The following is a 23242-nucleotide window of genomic DNA, read 5'->3' as shown; positions in this document are numbered from 1 at the left end:
GAGACATAATGGGTATTAGTCGGGCGAGATCCTCACCCACTCGTCTGTTTTATTTATTTATTTATATTAGCCTGGTGTTACAATATGCAAATCCCTTGATATTAGAACGTCCACCTGAATGGTTCCTGTTGTCATCAGTGTTAGAGGGGTCTGGGGTGAGTGGGTGGTGCTTTGAATGCATAGGGGAGGGGGAGGGGGATATTTATTGGAACGACTGGACCCTCTGTCTTAACCCCCCCCTGTTCTCTCTCGCTCTCTCTATCTCTCTGTGCCCAAGCCCTCCAACTCCAGGATCAACGGGGAGGAGGAGGAGGAGGTAGAGCTGGAAGAGGAGAGAATAAACTCCGTTCTGCTGCCACATGTTGCTGTGTCTCATTGAAGTGCTGCAGTAGCTGCTTCCTGCCCCTTGTTTTGCATTGGACGTCTTAACCAGCGAGATGTGGCCACTGCATCTGTAGTTCCACCTGTGGCAGCACTCCTATTCCCTCTACGCCACAGTGAGAGACAGAGAGAGAGAGAGAGAGAGTGAGAGAGAGCAAGTCTGGGAGGAAGAACAAAACAAGAGGACAGGGGAGAGCTGAAAGAGGTCTGGGTGGAGGAGGATATCTTTCATGATAAGTGGACTTCTGATTGAGAGGCATCCTCGCTGCACGTCCAGCTGACACAAATGAAAGGTAAGATGATGAGGCTGATACTGCAGTCATACCAGAAGCACTTTGATGTTGCAGTGTGTGTCTCTCTCACAGAAAAAAAAGGTCAATCAGTTGAATGATGATTTTTAACTGCCAGAAAATCCATCTTGATTTGCGTCCGTCTCTGTGTGCGTGCAGCTGGTGTGTTTCAACAGGTGGTTTCCACAGCGTCTGCTCTCTGTTCTGACACTAATGAGTGCAGAAGAGTGTGACACGGCTGATAGAAAATGTTGAGAGTTGATGGTTTGCTGGTCTTTTAGTGAATCCCGGGAGGAATGACTCATGTGACTGAGACAACCAGAAGCAAAGCATCCTGGGGCTGCCACTTTTAACACTAATTACTATAACCCAAGAGAGCGTGAAGAAAAAGACAAATCTGCCAAGCTCACTGAAATGCAGCTTCTTAAAGCATTATTTGAATTTTTGAATGTATGACCCCCTTTTTTACATTATTAGTGATTGAGTGAAACAGTTATTCATTGTCACATAACTCATGTTGTCATATTTTCCCTGGGATATCAGGAAGATGTTTTCTGGTCCATGTGCAATTTTTCCCCTCGTCTTGTTAAATCTTCATTTCAATTTTGAGTGATTGAAGATTGTTTCTCACAAAGGGATGTATCTCTGTTTGTTTCTCAATCTGTGGCTGACTGGACACATGATGGCACTGTTGAGACACGCAACTAAATAATCCATAATTGCTTCTGTATGACCTTTTTCTCACCATTAGTAACCATGTGGTGCCAGAAAAAATCCCAGTTTGGGTGCTGAAAAGACTAATCGTATGTGAAAAATGCCTATCCAGACTATCAGTGTGAAAAGTATGTCTATGGAGGCCGGTTTGAATTTAAACATAGAATAATTATATTGTGATCTGAGATCATCTGGTGTTTTTAGCTTGGGTCATTTACGGTACAGCAAATAAAGGTGTACTTTACCAGATGTTGCTGGTCAGTCTACAGGCGAGCAAGCAGAGCTGTCTCTATGGAAATTGCTTTCGTCATAACACTTGCTATCAAGCCTGCGCTGGGGCTCTGGTCGTGCAGCAGACGCAGACCTTTGACAGCACATAACCAGGATTGCTTGGTGAAGGAGATGACACTTGCAGTGAAGCACGGCACTCAGGCAACAGATAATTTTATTGTCGAATTTTACTCGGTTAGAAATGTTATATTCGTCACCTAGGATTTTAAAGCCATTTTAAGTGTCCTGTTCCCTCTCACATGGCACAGCAGTGTGACACATAGACGCTGTGCTGTAATGATTTAATCCTCACTGTGTTTTATTGTCGTGACCTTTAGCTCAAATGTGCAAAGGACCCTGTTAACCTCCCGAGGACTCCGTCACGTCATAAACGATTACTGAGGTTGGAATTCCGATAAAACCCGCTACACTGAACTGACAGGTGGATTGAAGCTTTGATGAGACACTGCCATATGTTTGATGTGATTAATTTATGAAAATGAGAAAAGCTTTGTTTGTTCTTAAGAATTTACTAAAGTAATTGTAAAATGAAGTGAATGAGAAATATGTCAAATTAGGGGGCATTTAATCTTGTTCTTCTTCAACATTCAGCTAAATTTGATGCAAGATATTGAGCTTATGAGAGAAGCAGGATGAGTACTGGTTGATATGTGCCCTTATAGACAACTCCTGCCACTCAGCTGCCATCTTGGTAATGCCCCCTGGCAGTTATAATGGCCTAATAAGCCTAAGCTCCTGTATAAATGAATTGCAAGCGATCCACCTGGTCACTGTGAAATAAAGGCTGCATTCATTTTTCAGTCAAATCTGATAAAAAAAAAAACATGCTTATGCCCAGTGATACCTTTACTGCCTATTTGAAGGGTTTTACTTGTGCCGTACAATATGACTGACTGGACTTGTTTCACATTTGACTCACACAAAGGTGGGAAACGTGTCATCCTGCTGTTCATCTTTGGTGTTACACAATTTTCAACCCCGTACAGCAAAAAGCGGTACTTGGAAGACCCCCTTCTGTGGCACACATTTCTGCTAATTGGATAAAACGTCTGACACTCAACACATGTGAGAAGATGTACCTCAAAAGCAAACTTACTGTTTAACCTTTCAAACTCTTTCACACCATTTACAAGCAACTTTTTTTTAACGTTGGTGGCAGCTTTTGTTCACAGTGCATCTTGTCCTCCCTGATGAAGACATTTGTGTTATTTTTTTTCCCCACATATGACAACAAACCAGAATAAAACCAGCACCATGCCTGGACTCATTAACAAGGAGAATCAGAGTGCCCTGCCCCTCAGTGTCTCTGATATCACTTCCTGTGTCAGGGGTTATTCTCTGGCTCTGACAGCCTCGATGACCTATGAAAATATTGAGGACCATGCAATTGAGGGTGAGTGTGCACTTACTGCTGTGGTAGCTGCTTCCAACAGGAATATCTTTAAACCCACTTGAAGCACTTGACTGAAAGGATCATTGATTGTTTGTTGTTTCTGGTTCATTCACTTATTTGTTTTTTCCCCCCTCTTATCCGTTTAGGGATCTTCATTTATCCTCTGGAGGAAAACTCCATTGTTGTAGGGTTTGAGGCTATGATATCCCATCAGATCATAACATTGCAGATCAAAGACAAGGCAAAAATTGAGGACTGTTATTTGGATTGCTGCAGCACCGCTAATGGAGTCCTTCAGAGTGGCAGCGGTAAGATGAATCAATACCGTTTTTTTTCTGCTTCAAATGTCTGTGTGGAATCTGAAAGGAGTCACACAAAGAGATGAAACCACGGAGAATTACCGGTGTGGTTTTCTTGTTGCTATCAGGAAAAACTAAATTAGACGCAAGTTAATGAATACATTTACAACATACAAAGGCAGGTATTCTCTAGTACACAGGCAAGGCATTGTATGTATTTGGAATATCAATTTCTTTTTGTTTACAGCCTGTTGCACTTTTCCCAACTTGTTAAAAGAATTGAATGCAAGTTGAATGCAAAGGAGAGTTCCAGCAATGTTTACACATGAAGATCAGGTTGTTTGTCAAGAGGAGTGTGACTTAACCTGAGCAATTTGCTTAACTTTGAGGTTTGCAAAGTATTTAACCAATGATTCGACCACGAGAATCTAAGGAAATATATTTCTTCTAGACCTTAAACCAGCAAAAAGTAATTTCAGTATTGTGCACTATGAGCGAAATCTGATAACATGAAAAAAATCCAGGAATCAGGCACTGTAGACAGCTTTTATGACCTCAAATGTGACATTCACTAATGTTGTCTGGTGTTACAGGACACATCGTGCTGGATGAGGATTTGGAGAGGACAGTGTTGGTAGTTAACCTCGGGATCATCCCTCCTATGGAGACTGTCCACATTCTGGTGAGCACCTCCTCAGAGCTTACCACCCTGCCCAGTGGGGGCATCAGGGTCTCATCTCCACCGGTGTGTACGCCTCGAGTACAAAGGACCATCAATGAGGAGCAGGGACTGTCTCCAAACTTCTCCCGAGTGTAAGAAAAATAAACGTATGCAAACAACAATGCAAATGGCTGAGCTTACTCTAAAGCATGTTGTGTTCATGTTTTAGGACCCTATACTGTATATACATATCTATATATATATATAAATATATAAATATAAATATATATAAATATAAATAAAAAAAAATATTCTTGGATGGGAACTTGCTGTCACAAGTTGTTGTTCAAGTTAGCCCTCAAAGCAGTTACGCTTTGCCATTTTTAGGCGGGACAGGCAACCCTCAAGTCCTCACGATCAAACGCCCAACTCTCCTCAGCTGTGGTTGACCTCGCTGCTGGAGGAGGAGGCCATCAACTCCATGGACTACAAGTTTAACTTCCAGCTGGAGATACATGCTCCCTACCTCCTAGCAGGTAAGACAAGTAACCCTTTTTCACCAAGGACAAAGATGTGGTTTTGCTACTGCATATGATGTGTGTAACTATAGACTGTGTCGGTCTGTTTACTTTAGCTGCTGTGTGATCAGGCAGTGCAGTTCAGTAGTCTGACTGATCTCGTGTTTGCTATACGGAGCTCTAACTGTGATGAATCCCGCAGTGAAGTCTCGAAAAGAAACTGAAGTGTCTTTTGGAAACAGAAGTCAGTAAAGGCCTTGAATCAAAGAATTAGTTTATTAGTAGAAGACATAACTGTCAAGTAAGCCAATTCCAGTATGACACGAGCTGTTTTTGCCAAATTAGAGAAACAAAACAACACCTGCCTCTACCTCTAAAGCTCTCACATGATGAATACAAATTAAACTGCTGTGAAAACACAACCACTGAGTTAGAAATGGAGACATACCGCTCTCATCACCCAGCAACCTGTGTGAAGTGAACACTAGACACTCTCCTTGAAGTCTCCTTGCTTGTGTATGTTTTCATTCTTTTGCAAACGATGCAGGTTCTTCCCGACCTCATAGCCATTGCTCTTAAAAGGTAAGGCTAAATTGTGCTAAACACAAAAACAGTAAACCGTTGAATACAAACTGTGTTGTGATGCCACCACAGCATTGGCGTCTTTGCCGGACAACTGACGTGTTTTCTCTCTGTCTTCTCAAACTGCTCCAGCTTTTGAAAGCATCATTATGACAACGGTTATTTGTAATTAAGGGTTATTTCAGTGGCTGCCACTGGTTTAATGCTGGTCATTATTATAACTGGAGGTAAAGTCTGTGGTCACTTGACTGGCTTCAGTCCCTGCTCTGTGTAGGTGTGGAGAGCCCATCTCATGCCATCCGAGCTGATGCGGACCCTCTGGCCCGCTCCGCCACCAATGTCGTCATCACTTTGGCGGACAAATACACTTACGACTGTCCTGTCAGCATCCTCATTTATCCCAGTGGTGGGTATACGGCTTCAAAACTCACTCACAGCATGGCTTCTATGCTAAGCATCTCTCATGGCATTTTGTTTCTCTGGCAAGGCGATTGACTGACTCACATTGTTTGTGTGAGTGTTCTTCTGTTTTCAATGCACACCATGCCATTAGAGGCTAACTGTGGGTGTGCATTGTGAGGTTGTTCCTCTGTCCTCTCGTCTGTCCCTCACTGCTACCTTGACCTACGGTACAGTATGTGTGGGCCAGTTGTCTCCCAGAGGCAGGAATCAGCTCCGGCTTCACTGATCCAATAGGTCTTTTATGAAAGCACTGTTCACAAACAGACCTGCAGCAATTTAATTCAGCTCTGACTGGTGCTACAGTTTCAATCACAACACAGATGCTCAAGAGACATGTTGCTATATTGCAGGCATGAGTGTGTGTGTCTATGCGTATGTGAACAAAACCCCCAGGGTTTATTTGTCTATTTTCATCATTGGCGTGCTTGTTTCCCACAGACTGTGTGTTTTTATAAAGTCACCAATGTAATTTCCTAAGACATTTTAATACCACATGCACCAAGATAATATCATCATTGTCTAATGATAATCATTCAAAATATAATTTGCCAGATTCTCCAGCAGTTTATCTCAACAATCCAATCAATAATTCTTAAGCGCATCATTAAGTGTAGCTTAAAAAAATTTTTTTAACTAAGAGATAATGAATAAAGATACACATTAATTTCTACACAAGGTCAAAGTTTTAGAACACTGGTTATCTTTATTTCATTATTTTCTTTTTAAGCTAAATCTACAGGCTAAAAAAACATTTTGTGCAACATGTCAATAAACAAATTTATTGACATGTTGCACAAAAATGAACTGAAGAATAGAATGGTGCATTATTCTATTTCAAAAAACTGATTTAAGGCCCACATGCAGTTTTATACGAGGACAATGGATAATTTACTCATGTCGTTCATCACAGGACCTGCAACATTCTCTATTCTAAAAGAAATAGCAGTCTAAAACCCCTGGGCTTCACTCCATCCCTCTGAGCTTGTTTTGTTTTCTTCAGACCAAGCTAGAAAACCTCTTCATTTTCACATCGATATGGACAACATTCTCTCACACCACAGATCCCCCGGTCCACCACCCTCTGCTGCTGCAATTTGGTGTCATTTTCAGACATTTGTCCATCTGCTGTACAATCTGCCTGCTATATATATTCATCAATGCTGACTTTTTGTCTCATCGCTATAGAGCCTCATCTGCCTCATGTGCTCATCGAGAATGGAGACATGACACTGGAAGAGTATGATGAGTATCTTCATGGCCGCAGTGATTTCATCAAGGCCACTAAAAAGGACCCCAGCAACGAGAGGAAAGTGAGTGTGTCATCATCGTCTAGTACCATGCACCTGAATTGATAACAGTAGTATGGCACATTATTTTCAGAAGGTGGGAAAAGAATGCACTCATAGCAAACTAATGCCTTGCAAAAAAATACTACTATTGTGGAGTTGCAGTGATTTTTTGCTGGTCTAACTGAATCTAAATTAACTTTTGGAAAGATAAAGAGAACACTTTTATCTTTTAATCTTCACAGAACCAGTAACATCAGTGTTGCCAGATTGGATGGTTTTCTGCCCACCTTGGCAACATAGTGTTATTTATTGTTGATCTTCTTATTTATATCCATATATGTAAATAATAATTTATTTTCATCAGATTGATTAAGAAAATAAACTCTAATTTCATCAATTACAGCACACATTTTCATTTGTTATGTTGTTTTTTATGGGCAACAGCTTGGGACCTGGTTTTATGCACTATACTTGGAAAATAAAGTTAGCTTAATTAGCCCAATTGCATTTCTACTGTACTGTGTTTCTGTTTTACTAGAGAAAACTTGAAACATGATGATGCTCAAGCAGGTTCTGCAACTAAGTAGTATTTATTTGCAATAGACAGTGGTAATCAAAGCATAAATCTAAGGTGCGAGTCAAACTGAATCTGGATTGTGACAGACTTTGGCACCCGAACATCTACATGACAGATCTCCACGCCCTTTTATGCAGGACCTTGATATAAGTCGTCACAGAAGTAGAAACCCCAGCTACAATCTGCCTAAATCTGTCTTCACCAAAGCAAGCGCAGCCAAACTGACATAATGTTATCATTTTGTGATTATTTGGCTTTTGTTCCTTCACTAATGACACTTGTGTGGCTCCATTCATATCTCAGCTGTGTTGAGGTCATTGAGTGACCGGCAGACCTAAACAAGAGAATCTGGACAGCCATAAAAACTGGTTTCTATGGAAACACGCCAAAGGCTGACCACACTCTGCCTGGAATTTCATGCACATCTACAACAATAATTGATATGCAGTCTGTCTGTTGCCCTTGTTGCCCTGTCTCTTTTTTTGTCGCCTTTATCTTTTTTAACTACCAGCTCTTTGTTAAATTAAAGCTTGCACAAATTTTCAAGGAGATTCTGTCTCTTTGATTTGTACATTATGTACAAATCAGGCATTTTCTTTCGCTTCCTGTGTCTTTACAGGTAGATATTATTCACAGGCGACTCCATAAAGACATCCTTCACAACCCTGTGGTGATGTTGAACTTCTGTCCTGACCTCAAGTCAATCAGCTCAGACCTGAGGAAGGTTCACGGAGAATTCATCTTCCTCATCGACCGCAGTGGCAGCATGAGCGGCGTTAACATCAACCGTGTCAAGGTATTTTTGTTCTCTGCAATGAGTAAAAGTAAAAGTATATATGTATAGCAGATGCAAATAATGACATACATGGCATCTGACAACTTCAGTCATCACCAAATACTTGAAATATACATGTTTCCAAAGAGATTACACAGAAAGCTAATGCTGATCTGATGCAGCGAGACATGTGAGGGATGTGATGTGCCATTAGAGGCTGCACAATTGCTTTCTTGGCTCATCGCCATACTGAATCCTCAGTATTGGGGGAAGATGTGGTGTGAAGGGCATTCACACTGTGAAGTGATACTGAGAGGTTGGGTTGTGAATAAGACTCTTTTATTATATGTTGTTAATCCTAACCCTAACCGATCTAAGCTTGAAGCCAAGATGAGTCAATTTACAACTCTATATTGTTTTTTTCCAATAATAAGAATGTCACTTTGGATTGGCTGTCTGTGTCATCTTTATCCTTTTCTTACGAGTATGAGAAAGGTTGAGAGAAGTGTTATTCTTTCAGAAAGTGGTGTAGCACAGACAGTGATGAATGTATAATGATACCATGTAATCTCACTTTCCACGCTCTGCTCTGCACTAATGGCAGCTGTAGAGAACCATGCTCCCATTCGGCCATGACATCAGCACACGTAGTTGTACTGCAGTGGAAATGATCAAATATGGCAACAGGTTTGCCTTTTTTCCCTCCTGTCAGATTTCAGAGCTTCTTTTCTGGACATGATCTTAACCCGCACTTGGTCTCTATATACTGTGTATATTCTGCAAACTGTTTCTATATTTAACTTTTTTTTTATATAGTCTTAGTGTTAATATCTTTATATATTGTACTTTTTTGGTATTCATTATTTATTATCTTTATCTTTACTGTCTTGCTGCTGTAATAATGTAAATTTCCCCACTGCAGGACAAATGAAGGACTATCTTATCTTATCTTATCTCTTTCTAAGGATGCCATGGTGGTGATCCTGAAGAGCCTTGTGCCTGGCTGCCTATTTAACATCATAGGCTTCGGCTCCACGTTCAAATCACTGTTTACAGCCAGTCAGAACTATGAGGAGGTAAAGGCTCATCAATTTGATTCCTATTGTGTTAGTTCAGTCACCACAAGTTATACAACTATTAGGAAAGGCTTTGAAAACAGTTGTCTAAAAAAATAATTTTCAGTGATGAATACATTAATAATTCATTACTTTTATTCCTCATTTTATAGACGGTTTCACTTAATGTTGCTCTGTGACTGTTTGACTGCATTTTCTATTATAGTTTCTCTTTTATGTCAAGTACTCTTATTGCTGTGATATTCCAGGAGGCCCTGGCTCTGGCCTGTGAGTATATCAGGAAGATCAGAGCCGACATGGGAGGAACCAACATCCTGGCGCCGCTCAACTGGATCCTGAGGCAGCCAATGTTCAGCGGACACCCTCGCCTGCTGTTCCTGCTCACAGATGGAGCCATCAGCAACACAGGCAAAGTTATTGAGCTGGTCCGCAGACATGCACGCTACATCAGGCAAGTATGACCATCACACTCAGGCACTGTACTGAATGTGACCACAAGGGAAACAAATGTGCACACGAACACATTTAGAAAATAGCACATCTTCTAATTAATTAGTGTCATTTATTTGCATGTACGCATACTGCATATCATACATATGAATGAAGAGTAAGATTATTAGAAACAACTATACACTCGCAGAGAGTCTCCTGCATGTTCTGCCAAAGCAAGTGATAATAAATCCATCTTTGTTTATACTCATTATGCAAATAGCGAAAGCGGAGCTCTCAGATGACATGCATATTACATTGAGGGATTGTCAGGGATTTAAACGCAACACCTGGTTATGGAACCATCATTCTTTCAAAATAAAATCAAGCAGCCTCTGCTGTATCACAATCAAATACATACCACCACACAGTGCTACTGCGATGCCAGCATTTGTGCAACAGAAAGGACATAACAACATTCCCTGTGGACAGCATCTGCCAGCTGAGAGCAAGTGCTGGTGGTGCAGCAGATCTGCAGTGCACAGACACGTCAATCCAATTTTTTGCCAATTGCATCTAAGTCTCACACTGTGAATCCTTCTCCTGAGTCCATCTGGAAATAATTGACTTGTGTCTTCCCCCATTTAATGGATTCATGTCCCCAGATGGTTGCATTAGGTACACATGGCTTAGCCAGTTCGTCAACACTTCCTAGGTCATTATCACGCCATGCTTACAAATCAGTGCAGCCAGTCAGAGACAATATCGAACAGTCGCCTATCTCTGTTTTGCAGGAAAAAAATCACGTCTGGTGTTTAACTGTGTAGAAAGTGACGTCCTTTGTAATTTGCACTCATTAAAAATTCAGAGATGAAGCTGCTGCAATGAAATTAGCCAGCTCATCTCTCTGTGAAAGTGAAAAACTGTGAAGCATATCCCATACCTACCGAGAGACCTGTAAAAAAGCAGCAGGCAGGATTCAACTTTTTGCCATGAAAGAAAATATGCTGGGGGTTTTTTTTTTCCCCAAGCTACATCTGACAAATCAAATTGTGATTATCTTTAATTTGAATGTGTGCACATCTTGTTATATTGCTCATATATGCCTTCATCTGTCCATGAGGCTGCCCTTTTTAATGTGTTTTCGCAGATGCTTTACATTCGGAATTGGACAAAACGCCTGCCGGAGGCTGGTGCAGGGATTGGCATCAGTCTCTAAAGGAAGAGCAGAGTTCCTAGCTGAAGGGGAGAGGCTGCAACCCAAGGTACATATTTGCATCTCTGTGGATCACTCTAATGATGGAGAGCTATTCATGAGGCCACTGAAGAGCCATTATATAGTGGCTGCTGCCCATACCAATTAGGAGATGCTATCTCAAACACAACTCGCTTTATTTACCGGTCAGACGGAAGCAGTGTTTTATATCGGAAAGTCTGTTTTCCTCAACAGATGATAAAGTCCCTGAAGAAAACCCTGTCTCCAGTGCTCAGTGACATTTCCATTGAATGGCTCTTTCCTGAGACCAAAGAAGTGCTACTCTCTCCAGTGGGCAACACCTTCTTGTTTCCAGGGGACCGTCTGATTGGCTACAGTGTGGTTTGTGACACCACCCGTTACCATGCCAACCCCAAATCTGTAAGTCGAAGACAAATGCAGGAAAGACTGATGAGTGTCCGTGAATGTGTTTGAAGTAAAATCCCAAGGGAGATAATAAGGCAAAGAGCAACTACAGAAGTGTATTAATTAAACCTTGTTTCATGGCTCTTAACTGAGGCAATTCTGTTGGATGTGAATCTTAAAAGGATAAGAGGAGGCGATACAGCATGATGCGCTCGACTGAATCAGCCAGTTCAGTGTTTTACCACTCTCAAGAGGAGGACCTGGTGAGGACGGGTGCTGAGTGTCCCTACAGAGAGCCGCTCTCTGGCCCTCTGTATGACTCCTACCAGGACTCCACGACAGACAGCAGCCCTGTCACCACAGAACAAGACACCACTGGTGAGAGGAACTTACACAGATACGGCAATATTGATAATCATTTGCTGTCTAGAGATGGATCATGTGAAATGAGACAGCTGTAAACAGATCGCTGTTTACCGCTGAAAATACAAAGAAGCGCCCAAGCCAAGAAATGTTTTAGAATTCTTCTACCATTAAAACCCAGTCGTTCAGCAAATTCGAGACACACAAAACGCTCCCTCAGTCAGTTTCTGCTAATAATGCTTTATAGAGTTTGTTTTCAGATGAAGGCCATAGTGTACACCTTGGCCACAAGGCTATACAGACGTCAACAAGAGCACAAATCAAAATACTTGCAAAATACTGCAGCTTTAAAATAACTTTTCATCTAGCGTGACACATCTTTTAAAGTCACTATAGTGCCAACCATCCGTTGTTGCTATGACAACATCGATAAGTTGTTGTACTTTATTTATGCAGGGCTGGATAAGACATCGCCAAGAAGGCGGGCGTACAGCACCAACCAGATCACAGACTACAACCCAGTTAAGAAGGTCTACACTCCCAGTGACCCCAGCTCTGTGGTGGGCAAGAATCCCCTGAGGAGAGCCAAGGTCCAAGAGCTGATTGGTCAGATGAGTCCCGAGCATGAGGCGCAGTGGAAGATCGACTACCAGGTGTGAGCCCTCGCTCTTGAGACTAACATCCACATTATTGTTTTTAAAATGAGCTGCTCTGGGCCAGTTGCTGAAGTAGGTCAGTGATCATTGTAATTTAGCACATAGATCTAAAAGGGGTGCTTCATTTGTTGAAATAACAATAATGCACATGGTGTAGAAGACTGGAGAATGTTAATTGGTATCAAGAAAAATGTAATTTGTTTTTAGTCTGTCCTTTGTCTGTGCTGATGAGTAATCAAGAACAGACTCATGTGTACTCGCTCAGTAATGAACGGCAAAAATCTACCAATTGTAATTTAGTTCGAACATTTGTTGCATCCTAATACAATTAAAATGAATTCAGCAGGGTGTGCAGCAATCATATTTTCCCTTTTTAAAACGCAGCTGAGCATGATTTGCCCCAATGTCATTGTTAATCAGTGTAAATCTAATCACAATCATTTGTAGCTGGTAATAATAATGTTTATGTTAAATTTATACAAATGAAAGACATAAATTGTTGAATTAGACAGTTATTTTAGAAATGAAAGTTAATTTATTTCTTGTGACACTGTGACATTTTTTAAAACAAAAATAGGCCCCTATTTATACAGTCTGTCATGATAATTTGAATGGATTATTCTGGAAACTCTTGGCAGTGTGCTCCTTGTGATTGTTTGCCTCTACTAACCAAACAATTGGTTTGGGATTATGATGTCACAGTGACATTGACTTTTGAGCTTGTATATTATAGCTTTTTATATAATTTTGTTTTGTGTATTTAGGCAGAATAATGTCTACTATTTAAGTAAATAATGCATTCCAGAAACGATAGAAATCAAATATCACTGTCACATCAAACACGGCAAACTCACACACGTGTACAGTCCGAACTTTGAATGGTGACAAATATAAAATGCAGCCATTTGTTTTGAAAGAATGCACCAGTTGAGGAGAGATGGAGCTTCCATCACTTAATCACGTTTTATCCTGTATAAAGACTTTGTGTGAAATTCCCTCAGGTGTTCCAGTACATCACATTCACAAGAAATTGATGAGTCATGTTGACCTTTTGCTCAAATCATCCAAATTTGAGGAAACAGAAAGGCCCTCAAGGTTTTTCAACATTACAATAAATAAATGAGGTCTCTCACGTTTTGTGCTCTTGTTTTTTGTCATCAGCCACAGCTGGCGAGCCTGTGTGCCACATCATCTCGGGGGCATCCTGCCAGCTGCCACAGGCTGCTTCCGCAGCAGGAGCCGCTGCAGCAGCAGGAGGCTGCCTCAGAGCCTCATCCCCAGGTCCAGGACAACCCTGTGCTGAGCAGCAGCAGCAGCAGCAGCACCAGCGGAGGCGGCGGTGGTGGTGTTGTGTTGCCTGCAGCTCGAAACACTGCTGTGGAACATGCATCCAGATCCTCCAGTGACAGTCCATCTGTTGGTAGCATCGGAGATGCTGGTGAGACCACAAGCCATGCAACATAAATGAACACAGAAATGATTGAAAAAATACACCATTTTGTAGATGGTGTGTGTGTATAGATCTTTCAAAATGAATATAAGCATTTTGCAAAATATGAAGACAAGATATGATATGAAACGGTAATTTCCCACCTCGTCAAAGTCACGTCAGAAGATGCAGAAAGAATTTGAGATCGAAACTATTTAGTTCACTGAATCCCTAGTTTTTAAGAGAACTTAAATAAAACCATTAACTGTATTTGTGTGTAACATTGACACACACACACACACACCCACAAAAAATAAAAAAAATATTTGTTGTTGCCAGCTGAAGCCCTCTCTTTACTACTCACTCACAAAGACAGGCAATACTTATTTTTTAATCAGAATCTACTATGGGTATAATAATAATGTAACTGAGTCAACAGAATTACTAGACCTCTGCAATGTGTTTTTTTATATTTAGGGACACAGTACAAATGTTATTGGAGGCCTGTTTAAGCAAAACAATTTTAAAATATATCCAGCAAGTGAGCAGTATAAGAAGCGACAGCAGGCTCCGAAAACAGTGTTATGGATAAATGCTAATCTAGGAATATAAATTGTTGTGCTTTTGTGACTTTTCAGATGGTTATGGACACCAGTTATGTCAAGCCGAAACGCCACAGGAGACCCATATTATTTCAGACCTGGAAACAAAACACAAAGCCGACTGCAAAGCTGTGGTGTCTGGACTACTGTGCGGAAAGCCGATGAAGTGGGAGGTGGTCTTTGATATCAAGCCGCACTTGATCGGACGAGAACGAGAGGAAAAGGTTCACGAGGAGCTTTGGAACGAGACCTTCCACCATCTGGCCGGTCACTCCATCATATACGATTTTGAGCACATGGCGAAGAAAGAGTGTGAGATTGAGCATGGTGAGCGCTGTGTCCATTCAAGTGTTTATAGAATGACAGTTTTGAGATGATGTAGGTCAGATCAGCATTGGGAAAAAGTAATAATGTTGTTTCATGGGGAAGTATCATAAATACATTTTACATTGTTGTTTTAAGCAATTAAGATATGACATGTTAATAAGTGGGAAGTAGAGATGCTCATAGGTCATTTTGTTACCACTTAACAGAGACAGACAAGCTGTTTCCGGCGTCTTTCCGCTCTTAATGCTAATATTACCAGCTGCTGGCCTGAGCTTCATAATAAATAGAAAAATAATGCTGTGGTAGAAATGCATTTCTCCAAATGTCAGACTATTCCTGTGGGATGCATTTGTTTATGCATGCATATGTTCTCTATAATTTGAATAATGTTATTAAATATGATGTAATGCGGCATGCCCTTGTCATTCACAGGCTCTGGCAGGAAGTACCAGATATATGCCATTCAGACCAGCAAAGCCTGCAATATACTGAGCAAATACACCGCGTTTGTGCCCATCGACCTGGACACTAATGAGTATTTGCAGACGTGCATTGAATACATGAACCCGAGTAAGTCGTCATGACTTGACGTGATGAAGTCACATTTTTCCGTCAGTCCTCTTATTTGAACATATAAGATAAGTGAAGTTTAACAGTTAGAAACCAGTGTGGTCTATGAATTATGTTCCAGTTCTTCTAGTAAGGACTAGTTTATTTTTCTTAAGTCATAATATTGACTTGTTTCTCTTGTTTAGAGCTTCGCTTTATTCCCATCTTAAAGTTAACTTTGTTGCCTCAGGACTTTTTTTTTTCCAGCAGACAAAGCAGAAGAGAAGGAGCTGTGGAATATTGTGAAAGTAAAATATTAGATTTAAACCATAACTGGTTTTGCTCTGGGCAGAATCTTTTTCATTTCGAGCATCAGGGAGACATCTGACATCACAAAAATAGATCTTACCTTGACCTTGCTGCCGCCTTGCTGAATAAGATTTCAACTTTTTCCTGCACGGTTGGCATCACAGTGGAGGGTTAACTAAACACACCCTCAATTTGAGATTACATTCACCTCGAAAACACTTTGAAAAATGGATTATTGTTTTCAGGCGAAGGCCTGAAGAAGGGCTCACACTCCAGCTCTCGTTCTGGAAGCAGGAAGAACAGAGGTTACTCTATTGGACTGGGTCGCTCACAATCTGGCGGCATGTCGGAGGAAGCTGAAGACAGCCACCCGCCCAACAGTAGGCTGCATTTTGTTTCCCAGTGTTAGTTTACATGATCAGTCTTTCCAAAAAAATGCATATCCTTCTCCACAATATTTCTGTATAATGACTGTATCTTAAATAATGAGGTCGCACTGCCAGAGACTTCGAGCACTGTCAACAAGCTATAAAAATACTCCACCTTCAGCGAAAGGGCACTGCATTTTGAACTGGTTTTCAGCAGTGGCATAGCAACAGCATGCTTAAAGACTAGCATTGCTGCTTAAAAAAGGTGAACACATCACTATGTTTTTATAGTCTTTTCTCGTCTCTCTTTTTGGCTCCGAGGAGAAAGAGAAAATGTTTTTTCTTCTATAAAAAAACACACATACAGGACAACTGACATCTGTATTGCTGTCTTAGGTGGAGAGGATGGTGTCTCTCCATGCAGCACTCCTTCCTCCTCTGGCTGGGAGAGGTGTAACTTCACAGAGGGTAGGTGCAGCACATCAGCCACCGTAAACTGTCTGCAGTATTGTATTGTAGAAATGAATTGAAACGTGAGATTATTGACATTTTCATCACCCCTCTTGTAAGTGATGAGGGGAAATGGAGTATTTTGTGGCTCGTATTGACAAACACTGCCTGGACCTTTTCAACAAAGGACAAAAAAAATGAATAGCAGTTAACACATTGTGAAGTCACACATATGCAGAGGAGATACAGCTGATGAAATAGGCCCCATGTCCACCACTGACACAGCTTTTTTATTTTTTGGAGAAAATGTGACAAATGTGATAAAATGCCAAATGCTTCTTTGTCTGTCTTGTCTAACTCTGTCTCTCTGTCTCTAAGTCTCCCAAAGGAGTCCGTCTGTAACCTCTGACCAATCTCAGAAATCGGTGGAGAGCCTTTTTTCTGCCAGGTAGGTGATTGGAAACTGACTGGCAGCATGTACTACAATCAAATCTTTCAAAGTGAATGTCAGATAGTTTCAGAAAGTTACAACACTGGCGCATAACGAATGGTAAAACTAAGGGGGAAGATGGGCAAGAATTCAATTAAAGGTTCAATGTGTAAAATGTATCAACATTTGCTAGTGACATTGCACGTTGCAGAGAACCCATCAACAGCAATATTAGCATCAAAACTTGTTGTGTAGAAGCAGTCCAGTTGCCCACAACTAACTACTGAAGATGACTGAGAACCGCCACAGACATTTATAGCTTCTCTTCCCATTTGCGTAGATACAGACATGACCTTACTAAATAAAGATAACTAAAGATAAAGATACTTTTGCAGGTGTTTAGTCACTTCACTGATGTGTTGTTAGTAATGTTAGTCATGTCAGCAGGTCATATTCTACACAGTGTGTTTACATGTGTGTCTTCTGCTCCTCTGCAAGGTTGGCCCTCAGCAGAACTCGGCTCCTGACTCGAGCTGCCAAAGGCTTCATGAGCCGATCTCACAGCAAGTCCGGTGATTCAATCGGAGAGAGCGACAACGAGAACAAAGACTACATTCCTCTGGTGGGTAGCAGAAAACCTACATGTTTTTGATGGATGTATATCATTTAAACTGACTGTAGATCTGTCTGGAGAGACAAATCTACAGTCAAAGCTCCATATCCAATTTACGTCTATCCCAGGACTTTTCTTTATTGATTGATTTACAAGTCTTCTCTCATTTTTTAAATTGCCAGTAACAAAAGAGAAATCTGTTGATTCTGCTCACTGTTATATTAAAAGACCAAACACTCTCTAGCCTGGGTGAACCCAGGGGCACTTCAGAATCACATATAAATGGGAACCATTCATTCATTCATTCATCTTCTACCAATTTATCCTCCAAATGAGGGTAGCGGCGGGCGCACTGGTGCCAATCTCGGCTCACATTGGGTGAAAGCTGGGGTACACCCTGCACAGGTTGTCAGTCCATCACAGGGACACATAGAGACAAACGACCACACAAACGATCACACCAGAGTTTCCAATTTGCCTAATCCCCAAATCCCCAAAAAGAACCCGGAGAACCCGGAGAAAACCCACACACACACAGGGAGAACATGCAAACTACATGCAGAAAGACCCTTATTCTGACCAGGTCGCTGGAACCTGGTCCCAAATTGGAACCAATCACAAATAATCTTTTCCCCTGGCGTGCTAGAGGCGGGCTTAACGACAGAGAAGCGACATCTAGCAGCCTTTGTGTACATCCAACATGGAGGCCAATGGAGAGCAGCTGTCCTTTGATTCAGCTGTTGCTTCCATTTCAAACAACTTGCTTTACGGAGCTCCCCTGGGCAAAAGTTGTTAGAGGCCATTATTAGATAGTCATGACTCATACAAAACTGCAAGCAAACTACAGGGTTGTATTGCATTTGTTCTGATTCTTGGAAGTGGGAGGTGACTCTTGAGACTCGCACTCAGGATGTGTTAGCCAGGCTACCACAGCTCCCTGACACAACCGAGAATTTGACACAGCTTCACCACTTTGTTCATAGATTGTCTGAGAGAGAAAAAAACAGTTCAAAATGATCAGAATTATTACTATCTAATTTTATTAACCTACTTATAACCCTTTATCAAGAGACCCTATTCATAGCTGCTGAGAAAACTGGGCCCCTGCATACTTAACGCATTCTGTGCTCTTGGAAAGTCGTTTGCATGTACATGGTAACGACGACATTCATATTGAAACGAGGGTCCACATCAGTCTAATGTTTCATGCATGCACGAGTATCTCAAATTCCATCCCAGCAGCAGTGAGTCTCAGCTGGAGTTTGAGCCCCATTTGTATGTCCTATTATTCTTTGAGAAAAGGGTTGTACAATATCTAGGGTTATCGTCTTCGTTATTGTCTACCTCGAGCAAGGTAGACAATAACACTTGGATGCACTTAAATCATTTGATCAGGTGCTTTAGAAGGACTGAGGGTTGTATAGTTAAAACAAATAAGCTACATCTCATGTCAAACTGTAAAATAGTTCCCCCTCTGCACAGCTGTTGTTGCAGTTGGCTTGTGGTGCGTTCCCCCTGGACACAGCTCTGTGTGAAGCCATCAATGTGCCCATGGACAAGCTGAAATGGACATCCCCCTTTACCAGCCACCGCACCAGTCTGGGCCACTTGTCTCACTCTAGCGGCCGCCGTGCTGAGAGAGCCGATGATGGGCAGAGATTACCGTGTGGAGCAGAAACATATCAGCATCCAGCAGACCAGACTGTAAGCACCCGCAGTCCCTCTCACTCTCCCAGGAGCGCCTGCACAGATTTTGCTCATTCCTCATTAGGAAGCCCGTCCCCGGCTGCCGAGCCTCCGCTCTCTCCAGGCTCCCTGGTGGACAGTGGACAGTGCTCCGGGTCAGGGGTGATGGAAACAGCATCACCTGGTGGTGTCATTAAGAGGATGCTGAATCTCGAGAGCATGGTGTGGGCCACAGCTGTGGCTCTGGCCTGGTTGGAGCACAGCTCCGCCAGTTATTTCATAGAGTGGGAACTGGTAGCCGCCAAGGCCAGCATGTGGCTGAGTGCGCAGGACATCCCAGAAGGCCGAGATTTAGCGTCCGTCAAGGCCGCCGCTAACCAGCTGTTCATCATCCTCAGGCACTGGGATGAAAACCTGCAACTTAACATGCTCTGTTACAACCCTAATAGTGTTTGAGGCCTGATTAAGCCCAAGGCTAAGAGTACTTAATCCAATATGATACTATGCTAATAAGGCTGTGCTATTTTTCTTATTTTTCATTCAGCATTATGTTCTCTGGAGTCTGATTTCGCCATTGCAGTTGTGAACAATGTGTATCCTCTGTTCGTATGCTGTTTCTTCAAACATATCACAGGCTCCTCAGAGGCAAGTGCAAGCTGTTACCCTGCTGGTGCCATATACTGTAGCTGCATCCCTGTTCGCAAGGGATCTAACCAGAGTTATGCCGCAGTTTAATTGAGTTTAATGGAGTGTAAAGAATGTGAATTAGTAGCATGCTGGACCACTGACCACCAACATTTGAGAAAAGCTCTTATTGTCATCATATTGATGTTATCGGAAGAATGGAGTTGGGAGAAAACTGTTGTACTGATTGACATACACTGTTTTACATCTTTACAGCATTTCTGTATTGATTGTATTGTGTGGAGAAAAAAATGTCTGGGTAGTTGCTAGTAGTACTGCCAGTCTTTTTTGATAGCTGTTATGATTACAGTGTTATTAATATTTGCCATTTTGCAGTTGATTATAGCAGACAGAAAAATATGCAAAAATGCTAAAGAAAATATTAAGTATGTGTCAAAGAGTTGTTTTTTATTTTATTTAATTTTTTTTAAATGTGGCTTTGGTGGGAATTTATGAATGTGTTTCCCACTGGCATGTTATTTATTATTAATGATACATTAATGTATGTTTGTTTTTCATCTGCGTATCTAGAGATTTTGGTCATGCATCATTATTTATTTATTTTTTTTGAATTTAGAAAGAGTTCACAGACCTGGAGCTGGTTGCAACATTTGTTTGAAATTCAAAATTAGCCTAGTTAAAATAAACAAAATAATACAAGAACTAGTTTCTAGTTATGTAACATGTTTTAAATAGTGAGCTATTTGATCCATGAGTATGTTATTGGACATAGGCCTTACTAATTTCAAATATGTTACGTCAACAAGTATTTACACCCCGTAACTGCCGGATGTGTGGCAAACTGAACCATCTAACAAAGCCAAAGAGTGCAATATGGTCAACACTTGAATAAAAATGCTGCTAAAGAATGTAATTTGAGGTTATCATTTAAATTCCACTACTTGTCAGTAAGTGACAAACTGGATTTACAAACAGCTGTAGTAACCTCGTCCTAATCTGGGCAGCGTCAACAGCCCTTTTCCAGGAATGGGATAGGAAAGGTCCCTGCTAGGTCAGTCCTTGTCACAGCTCATTTACCGCAAGTGCCTAACCAAGGTTTAAAGTCAGCAGAAAATGTAGTTGTGTTTGCTCCTGTTAAGTCAGCGTGGATAATGACTGTTTTTCCTAGATAGTACAGTTGGTAAAGTTTATGTTAAAATATTTTGGTGGCCTACGTGGGCATTTTTCTGATTGATTTTTCTATTTGTTATTCCATCACAGTGTTGCTTTACTCAGGTATTTGTTTTTTTTCACCTCTCAGGCTGATTGTACAAGTACTTCTGCATGGACACGTGTTTGTTATGATGTGTAACGACTGAATTCATACTTTGGGGCCTGAAGTGCAGTATTTTCCCCCCTCTGAAATAAGAAATACAGTAGATGTCATATTATTCCTGTGTGCTGTAATTGCAGTAGTAAGTGCAACTGTGGTTGTAACAATCTGTATTTTTTTAATGTACTGGGTCAATTGTATAGTGCAGTATCTTTCGATTTGCTGTGTGTGCCTTTACAAATGATTGTTGACCGTTTGAGGCTGTTGAAAATCTTCTGTAGTGTCTTTTTAACTGTCGATGCTATGGCCAGCTCTGCAGGTGCATGTAATAAAATGATTCTACAATCAACAGATGCCGTTCCTGTAGCTGTTATTGTCAAGACGGGGTACCTCATGGATTCATGCTTGGACCCTGCATCTTTGCAACATACGCTCTCTCTCCCCTGGTGTGATCTGCTCACATCCACTGCTGTTGTTATGATGACACCGAGCTCTAACAGATTACACATTGACAACACCGAGGTGAAAAAAAAAAAATATATGACAGCTCCTTTAATTACTGTGGCACTAATAACCACCCCCACCTGTGCATCTGACATCAAACAAGACTCAAATAACAAGCAGATTCATTTCCCCAGTTCTCTCAAGACAGACAAAGGAAAATTACCTCACAAGAACTTTGAATAATATTGTGTTGCTATGGTACCCACAAGGCATAAATAATAAGCGTATTCTCTCGATTACAGTATATTCTTTACTTGTGCTAAGTATACTAAAATTATAATGAGATTAAAGCAGCTGGAAGGCTGCAGCACAGCGGTTACTTTTACAAAATCAAGTGTTGTAATGAGGTTCCACTAATTCAAGCACTATCTTAATTTAGATTTCATTTGAAAAACAAAGTTATTATTTAGCTCCACGCACATAACCATCATATTTTTTTTTTCCACTCAGATTTTTGACTGAACACCTTGAGTGCTAATTATTCAGCCAAAAATTATTAGTTCTTTATCTCCCCTGGCTGCCAAATGGAGGCGGATGTCTGATGTAATCCAGGCCTGTATATCACAACATTTTAATGTGCATATAAAGTGCTCACAGGGACAAAAAAATAAGTAATTGCACTGCGTGGCTGAAAGCAAGTCCAGTGGTAATTCACAGGGCACAACAAATGAATATTGTATCAACTTTGGGGAGTAGGAGTTAAGAAAATGAATAGCAGTTCCTATGGAAACCCTTAGTGTTTTTTTCTCATGTGCTTCATGACAACGTAACAGAACTTTCTTTTCTTTGTTTTGTTTTCTTTGTGAACTCTATCATAACTATTTGGTACATTCAAATAAGCGCATACTGTATATACATAAACCAGCAAAGAGACACAAAACTACATCCACCACAATACTCAACACTCAAAACAAAACAAAGACCACAAAATACTTTAAACCACAACAAAGAGACATTCATCTACCACAAAAATACTCAGAACCACAACAAAGAGACACAACACTACCACAAAAAGACCGATTGCTGCAACAAAGACACACCAAATCACAGAGAGACGTCAAACAACCATGAAAGACTAACAAATAGACGGAATCTCAACACAGCAGGACAACAAACCACCAGATTTAAAATACAACAGAGAAAACATAGAAACTTGAAATTACCACAGACATTTTAAATCAAATAAAAACACCCAACAATTCAAAATCACCACATAGTGTGCAGTAGATGCTTAGTGAGAGTGGAGCTCTTACTTGTAGTTTAATTGACCATTCAAAGCACTTAGTGCACACACACACACACACACACACAAACATCAAGGAAACGACATGACGGAGCCTGGAGGAGCTGATAACCGAGTAAATTATGCTTTTTAAGACTTTCCGAATGCTAGATTACCCCGTAGATAGGCGGGTAGACACAAGAGGAAAGTGATTGATAAATCATTTTCACTTGCCATCATCTTTACATCCTGACATTTTCTTATGGACATGAACGTCCTCTAACTGACACTATAGACTAAACACTCTCCGGAACCAGCACCAGCTGCACAGTGCAGATGATTTGATTGTGTAAAATGGAAGAAAAATAAGATCATGTACATCCAACAACTCACACACAATTTCACCCAGGGACACTTGA

General features: G+C 41.1%; 1 protein-coding gene across 2 annotated transcripts; it reads left to right on the top strand.

Moving 5' to 3' along the window:
• Positions 1-174: 174 nt before the first annotated feature.
• On the top strand, positions 175-21446 carry vwa5b1 (von Willebrand factor A domain containing 5B1). 2 transcript variants are annotated; one of them, XM_044037246.1, is made up of 23 exons: positions 175-674; positions 1994-2097; positions 2916-3069; positions 3216-3377; positions 3962-4181; positions 4417-4565; positions 5404-5535; positions 6777-6901; positions 8077-8253; positions 9198-9308; positions 9557-9759; positions 10888-11002; positions 11188-11373; positions 11541-11736; positions 12178-12374; positions 13539-13815; positions 14445-14735; positions 15168-15305; positions 15839-15973; positions 16358-16429; positions 16790-16859; positions 17340-17463; positions 18937-21446. In XM_044037246.1, the coding sequence occupies exons 3-23, from the start codon at positions 2931-2933 to the stop codon at positions 19594-19596; spliced, it is 3879 nt and encodes a 1292-aa protein (XP_043893181.1). In that variant the 5' UTR covers positions 175-674; positions 1994-2097; positions 2916-2930; the 3' UTR covers positions 19597-21446. The 2 variants fall into 2 exon arrangements, with proteins under 2 accessions (XP_043893181.1, XP_043893180.1); XM_044037245.1 differs by lacking the exon at positions 1994-2097.
• The last annotated feature ends 1796 nt before the right edge of the window (positions 21447-23242 follow it).

This window comes from Solea senegalensis, linkage group LG11 (genome assembly GCF_019176455.1).
Source record: "Solea senegalensis isolate Sse05_10M linkage group LG11, IFAPA_SoseM_1, whole genome shotgun sequence".
Classification (NCBI taxonomy): Eukaryota; Metazoa; Chordata; class Actinopteri; order Pleuronectiformes; family Soleidae; genus Solea; species Solea senegalensis.
Note: the sequence above shows the minus strand (reverse complement) of the source record. Positions and strands in the feature narration are given on the sequence as shown.